At 38.9% G+C, this 7500-nt stretch overlaps 2 protein-coding genes and 1 long non-coding RNA gene across 4 annotated transcripts in view; 2 read left to right on the forward strand and 1 right to left on the reverse strand.

Annotated features, from left to right (window-relative positions):
• Positions 1 to 3262, reverse strand: part of LOC125034830 — a 21615-nt gene extending 18353 nt beyond the window's left edge. Inside the window, exon 1 of the mRNA XM_047626834.1 lies at positions 3091 to 3262. The gene's annotated coding sequence lies outside the window, so the exon portion shown is untranslated. The remainder of the gene's footprint in view (positions 1 to 3090) is intronic.
• On the forward strand, positions 2292 to 3063 carry LOC125034834. The gene is made up of 2 exons (XR_007115722.1): positions 2292 to 2349; positions 2714 to 3063. It is a non-coding gene; the product is annotated as an uncharacterized LOC125034834 (long non-coding RNA).
• Positions 3263 to 3854: 592 nt separating the features above from the next.
• LOC125034832 (dolichyl-phosphate beta-glucosyltransferase-like) overlaps positions 3855 to 7500 on the forward strand; it is a 6714-nt gene continuing 3068 nt past the window's right edge. The window contains exons 1-4 of one of the 2 annotated variants that reach the window (XM_047626844.1): positions 3855 to 4116; positions 6769 to 6848; positions 7000 to 7174; positions 7327 to 7500. The exon at positions 7327 to 7500 is cut by the window's right edge and continues 35 nt beyond it. In XM_047626844.1, coding sequence (XP_047482800.1) covers positions 6789 to 6848; positions 7000 to 7174; positions 7327 to 7500 — 409 coding nt within the window. In that variant the 5' untranslated portion in view covers positions 3855 to 4116; positions 6769 to 6788. Of the gene's footprint in view, positions 4117 to 6451; positions 6493 to 6768; positions 6849 to 6999; positions 7175 to 7326 lie in introns of those variants that run through there. The other variant, XM_047626845.1, reaches the window with a different exon arrangement.

The following is a 7500-nucleotide window of genomic DNA, read 5'->3' on the forward strand; positions in this document are numbered from 1 at the left end:
ATCTGTCTGTTCTTTTGTTTCTTGCCACATATTTGCGAAATAGTAGTAAAAGGGTTTACAAGAAGAGCAATGCGTTATCTGGTAATGTTAGCCATGTATGTTGATATCCTTGGGCATGGCCTTATCGTTGTGTGACCAAGGTGCGTGGGACGAGCAGACAAAATTCTTTCGGGTCCACTTTAAAACCTCATGTCTTCCAGTATCCACTCAAGGGTGTTTCACTTAGACACACTGAGGAAAGAGGAGTGTGCCCAGAGGTTAACGTGCTTATCTCGCGCAACACTCACCAACCTGACAGACCCTGTAGCTCTGCGGGATTCCTTTAGGCACGAAACACCTGCTGCAACTCATGAGCATAAGCAATGCCCAAGAACAAGGCAGAATTTCATAGAGCCAAAGATGCTGGTCGTTCCTAAGTACACAAAACTGCTGAGAAGGGACAAGGAACAGTACATCAGGAACCTTCCTAAGGACGTTGAAGGCCATTTCCTATAGTAAAAGACCTTCGTTCTGCGTACCAAAGTCCTGAAAAGCTGAACTACAAGCCCTTCTCCTAAACAACTGGAGTCTTTTCTGTGGATGGACAAATCACCTCAGATCATGTAGGGGTTCGTGAATGTTAGGTTATGTTTTGGGCAGCTATCTCAAGTTGACCCTCCAGTATTTGGTTTGGATGTTCGTGGTGTCATGTTCCCCTAGTCAGAACCACCCATCAACAAAGAGCGTCCTACCCTAACTTAGAAGGGTGGTAAAGCAGTAGACATACGCCTGTTGAACTGCTAAAGGTCGGTGTTGAATATCTGACACGGGGTCTGTATTGCTATCTGGCAGTCCGTCACCATTCTACCAGACCTGTTGAGGGCAGAGGTTATCCCTCTCTACCGTGACTTCACAAGTGCTCACTCAACATACCAGGCAAGCTTTTCACTCCCATTTCTTTGAGACATACCAGGGAACACCTACTAAAGAACCAGATAACCAAGCAACCTGGGTTCACTCCTTGGAGGTCCACAATTGACCATATCTAACTCCTTCAAGTCACTGTGGAATGCCTTCATAAGGTTGGTCTTGGACTGCTTGTAACCCACATCAACCCCAAAAAAGGCGTTTGCATCGGTGTCTCGTAAATTCGCTCTGAGAGAACCTGAGATTTAGGGGAATTCTAACAAAGATACTAGTGCTGTAAAGTGTGGTTGGGGCATGTCTAGCTTCTTTCCTGTCAATTCAGGAGTGAGGCAAGGCTAAGTGCTCGCACATTTTTTAAACATTTGCATGGACTGGATACTGGGTAGAGTTACTAACCAAAGTCACTGTGGAACAGCACAGGGCAATATCAAGATCCCGTACCTTGAATTTGATGAAGTTCTTATCCTATCTGAGTCTCTGAAAACTATAATGGCGACTTTTGATGCATTTAGCTATGAAGCTGCGACCGCAACAAATGCATTCGGTGCGACGTCACAGCTTGACAAAATCCGGATAAAATCTCTTTGATAGTTATGGGTAATTCGATAAAGCAAAGCAGCATCAAATAACCACCACGGCCTCCGAGGCATTCTACACTCACAGGCAAGCAAACTTCCAACTTCCATGTAACAGGTAAAGATATTGAACTGCTTCCTAATCAATGTTCATCATTAAGATTTACAAGTTGTATGTTACGCAACTGTTGAAAGTTGTTTCACACAATTATCCAACCTCGCAATTATTATTCCTTATTTCAATTATTAACAGTGCTATGAGCATGGCCTGTCACCGTTTTCCATCGCGAATGATTCAAGTGATTTTTTTTGGCATTTGTTTTAACCACAAAATAATCGCCGCATGAAGAATTACCCCCCCCCCCCTTCCCCTCGACCCGGACCCCCACCCGGTCGCAGCGGACTTAATCGTGAATTATTTTATTTACTTCGACTTACTTTCTTAAATTTTGCCGACATTCTTTGCCTGCACGGATAACTTCACTGTCATCCCTTTCTTTAGGACAGTGTCATTCCATTCTTTCCTATTTCAGAGCCATCATTGTGTAAGAGTATATCAAGGGATTTCGTGTTGCACAACGTTTCTTAGTCTAAACTTGCCAACCAAGAAAATTGTGACCATACACAATTCCTGAGACAGGGACCGCCCACAACAGCCGCCGTGCTGGTAAAGAGGCTATGCGAAATGCTTACACCATGGCGGCAGGAGCGTCTGCTGGCAATCCCGCCGCCACGGTAAGCACCGAGTGTCAGACAACTCAATCAGACAGCCGTAAAAAGCTGACACAGGCCGGGCCATATTTAGAAGGCCCGGGCGAAGCTAGAACTTAGCAAACCATTAAGAAGAAGAAGAAACTTGCCATAGATTGTAAGAGCATTATTTTTGTCGTTTTGTCTCTTACAAGCAAACGATATTTAGTACCATACGACTTTGTGAACGTGATATTACACCAACGATTATCAATGTTATTTATAAACGCAATCCTAGACAAAATATCATTACTGTTTGAGCCAAACTAACTTGTTATAACTTTTGACCGGAAACACCAAACGTATTTGTATGTACAAGAGTTGCACTTTTTTTCAAGTATGATTTAACGTATCTATATCGTGCGTCAATCTGGCTAAAAGTAATACCATTATTAACCCCAAGAATCGTAAAAATGTTTGTTCCAAAACGTTTTGAAACGCCCCCCCACCCCTTTTTCTTTCCTTTTCTTTTTTCTCTGTAGATGATGATCATCCTTCCCAAACATACAATAAGAAGCCGACGGAATCCAGCTTGACCAACTATATCAACACTGGCGAAAAAAGGAATTTTTACACGCCCCCTCCCCCCTCAAAACATAAAAAGTTTCAGAAATCTGGTTGACACTAAATGGCAATATAAAGTTACTAAATCATCCTGATCAAGTCCCATTTCTGACAACTAACAGATCAAGAAATCAGTCCTCCAGGAAGGTCCTGTCATGAGCCAGAAGCGAGACTTTTGAAAGAACTCAAACCCACGACCTCCTGAACAGCTCACGTGCATCACAACGACATCCACAACCGAGGTCATTCACAAAATGAGCAACCACGTGTAAATATCACAGGCAGGAATACTCACGACGCCAACTGCAGCCACACACGTATTCCTCTGCGTCTGGATCCTTGTAACGTGGATTCGATTTCCTATTCCTGTGAATTCTGTATGGCCAAAACTCTCTCGGTTTGTGTGGTTGGATTGGTGTATTGGGGTTAGATTTGTGTATGCATGTGTGTACGTATGTGTTTGTTAGTGTATTCTTTGGTATATTTGGTTGTCTTTAGCTCCTGTATTTAAATATTTAAATTTAGGGTGCTCGCTTTTCCCATTGAGTTGAGGAATTCCGTGTGAAGTCCTTTAAGTATTATTATGAGAGCTTTCAATTTGTTTCGTGTCAATAGGAACTTAATCATTTTTTTCCTAAATCATAAAATTAAGGGATGGACGTTGCATTATACATTTATGCACGTTGTGAATTATGCTTGAAATTATTTCATTTTGTGCATTCACAAGGCGAATTTCTTCCCTCCTCCATCGAATCAGACTGAAATATAATCAAAGACCATTCAATTTATGTCTATGGCTGTATATCAAAAATGTTAAGAATGTATGCATATACACAGAATAACAGAATAGTCTAAAACCCTACACCAAGAAAGAAGAAGAAGAAGAAGAACAGAACAAATGCTTAAATTCATTGTGGAAATAACTACTTGGAAATCAGTCTTACGTTACACAATAAAAAAGGAAAACAAAACAAAACAAGGAAAACATTTAAATAGCCTTTTTTTTTTTTTTTACTTTTTTTTTTTTTTTTGTTATACCACACAAGCCCGGCTTTGTGGAACGAAGTCAGAACGCAACGCTTCGAACACACCGAAAGGCAAGGTGTGAAACAGCTGAGCGAAAGAGAGAGAGAGAGAGAGAAAAAAGGGAAGAAGGCGAAGAAGAGGGAGGAAGAGAGAGAGAGAGAGAGAGAGCGTGAGAAAAACCTCCCAGCTCTCACCTCACGAAAGGAAAAGGGAACCGGTTTGTCCGTGAATTACGTCGCCTAAGGCCGGGAGATGAGAGGTGGAGAGGGAGGCGCAACTTGAGAGATTTTCGAAGGTAGTATGGTCTTCTTTTTACAGTTCATTGGGATCAGTATTTTGTCTGTGGATTGAGAGAGGTTTAGTAACGTTGATATTTTGGCTTATGAGTTTGATATTTTAGGATATTCCTTGCTCTTTTGAGGGTAAGTGAAGGCTGTTAAAGCATTTTAGTGTAACGTTGTTGGTGTGAGCATATCATATATAATTCACCATATGGGCAAGAGGAGGATATGTTTTTTTTTGACATCACTTTATCAGTACTTTAAACACATGTATGGGTAGTTCATCCAAACGTGCAATTACTATTCCCTCAATAAGTCTGGTGTTTTCAACTGCAAATGATACAAGTGAAAATATTGGTAACTGTTTTGTAAAGTAACTTCATCTCTCCGAGACTAATGGCCGTATCATTAAAACGCTGGTGCGGGTCCTACAGTTCAGTCCCCAGGGAAGGGACTTGGTTAAGCCCCATCCATGGTGACTTCCGTGAGGACTGGTTGAAACGTCTGATGCATCCCGCACAGTTGCCGCAGTTGGTGTGCCTAATGAGGGCTTAATTATTATTAACATAGTCTGTTTTTTCAAGAAAGATAGTGTCAAACCCAACTATTTGAATGTCAGCTGTCATTTACAAGCGTTATATTCACAGTCGCTCTCAAGACCCCTGATACTCTGGGAAAGTTTGGGATTAAAAACATGAGCAAATACTATATTTATTTATTAATGCATCAGCCAGGATTTTATACTTATATTTTCAGACTTATCATAACTCTCCTGCCTTGGTGTTTTTACTTATCTAGCCTTAATCTAATTGAATGATGCAGATTTTATTCCTTATAGAGGCTAGATAGATGATGATAAATAGATAGATGGATAGAAATTTGTATTTATATGTATATATTGTATAAACATACATAAATATGTTTGTGTGTGTGTGTCTGTGTCTGTGTGTGTGTGTGTGTGTCTGTGTGTGTGTGTGTGTGTCTGTGTGTGTGTGTGTGTGTCTGTGTGTGTGTGTGTGTCTGCGTGTGTCTGTGTGTGCAGTTACATACATAGGCTTACATATACATATATTATGAAGGCATATGTGTCTAATTACCTGAAATTGCATTAATTAAATGTTTTGTTAATTCAAACTTTCATCTATAGGCCTAACATAAGCATCAATATGTTCATGTTAATACACTCTGTCTAATGATTGTGGTGCATTAACCTGGCCATACCAAAGCTTATGTTATAGATGAAAGTTTAAATTTACAAAACATATAATGAATGCAATTTCGGGCATTTGGTTTGAGAATATGGTTAATGTCACTGAGAGTGACGCACAAAGATAGAGGGAAATGGACACAGCCATCTTATAGAGCATAAGAAATAAAGTAATAAAACATGGGTACAGTTGCAGCGGCCTCATATTTACTGCACTATGATGAAAATATCCTCTTCATATCATCACTCAGAGACTAAGTCCACAACACTCTTACACAGCCAGAGTTCTTAATGTCAGGGTTTGTATAGAAGTGCTAATAATAGTACTAATAATGGCAGGGAGGATAGGAGGGCTTCCCCCCTGTCTAGGTAATAAATAGAAGGTAGGAAAGGTTAGGTTTAGATTTTAGGTCCACAAGTTACCCTGGTTTTAGGACTTCGTCTCTAGAGGGTGCGTTGCTCTCATGAATATATTTGGGGGTGAGAGTCATTAATATATGGTAATTAGTGTTATTTCTAAAATCTGCGGTAATACATTGCAAAAACTATAGGTAAACTTTCAGCTGGTACAGACTAGAAATGATGCATCAGTCATCTTTGAAAATTAAATATATGTTATTAACAGCATAAAGTAAAATAAGAGCTGCATGATATATTTTAAATAGCATTTGAAAATATTTCTTGATAAGTACATACTTAAGAAACATTTTATGGGCTTGGCACAGAATGCTACTAGTTGCCCTGCATTTGTTCCAATACTATGTGGGAGCCCTGCAGAGTGAGCAAAATCTGCAAAAGTGCAGGCTGGGTACTGGTTCAGGGGAAAGTCCACCCTGTGGGGCTGTAAGTCCATCTGCACCTAAGATGTTCACATCAGAATTGCATCAGCTCATTATTTTCTAATGAAGAATGAAAGGTTTAAGAGCTTTAAGTATCATATTTATATAACAAATAACTTTTTTTTTTTGTACAGGAAATGGCGCAAATGAAAATTTTCTTAGATTTCAGTAATTCATCAATTTCATATACTGGCTATTGTGAAAGTCCTGTTGTCATACACTAAAATTGTACCTCAGAGCCTCTGCTTTGTGCACTGGTAGAGAGTGCACAAAGCTGTAATACACATTTTCTAACAAGATAGAGCTTAGATTGGTTCCGTATTTGACATTAAATTGCTAGGGAGGCGTGCATATGACTAGATATATTTCAGATTTGTCTAATTTTAAGTGTAAAATTTGACAACAAATGTAGATCTTCACTGAAATGAGAGAATACCTCAAATTACTTACTGACAGTTTTAGTATTCTTAGTTAGATTTTTATTTGCTGTTATTTCAAAAGTAGTAAGAAGCTACATCACAGAGCATCCTAATTGTGTCAAACTTATTTAGAGAAGTTTACAGGAATTTATGGAAAAATATTAAAAGAAAAGTACTTGTTAATGATGTATTTTTTTCCAGAAAAAGACAGCTTGAGAAAAATGGACATCTTAATTCTTCTCGTATACCTAGTGGCACTTGTTATGGCTGCATTTATTGCTGTAAGTACAAAATGGGGACCAACTATTAAATGTACATATTATGTATTATTATTTGATTGAAGGCTCATTTCTCATTTGATGAAATATTGTATATATCTAGATACACACCAGTATTTTCCATAGAAATCTCTCTAATGCCTTTAACTTTCAGGTCTGTGTTATAGTCTATATCAACAGTGAAATGTATCCAACTATAAAAGCATATGAGAGTGAAAAGCAATTTGTAGATTCAGGAACAGGAGAGAAATTTGATTTCCCATCAATAAAGGATCAACCAACTAAGTCCTTATCTGTAGTTGTGCCAGCATACAATGAGGAAGCTAGATGTAAGTATTAATGTACATGTACCATGTAGTTGTATGAAGTTTGGCTAATATAAGTTGGATCTACTGAAATTAGTGATTTTGTTTTTGTTGATTTGATTAAAGAAAAGATACTACACATTTGTAATCATTAAATCTTTTGTACTTTCTTACAGTACCAGTTATGATGGATGAATGTCTAGAGTACTTAGAAAAAAGAGCAAAGACTGACAGCAGCTTTACCTATGAAGTGATCATTGTAGATGATGGTAGTAGGGATAAGACCACACAGGTTGGCTTGGGTTATGGGAAGAAGTATGGCACAGACAAAGTAAGGGTTCTGACCTTGG

This window comes from Penaeus chinensis, chromosome 18 (assembly GCF_019202785.1).
Source record: "Penaeus chinensis breed Huanghai No. 1 chromosome 18, ASM1920278v2, whole genome shotgun sequence".
In the NCBI taxonomy this organism is placed as follows: Eukaryota; Metazoa; Arthropoda; class Malacostraca; order Decapoda; family Penaeidae; genus Penaeus; species Penaeus chinensis.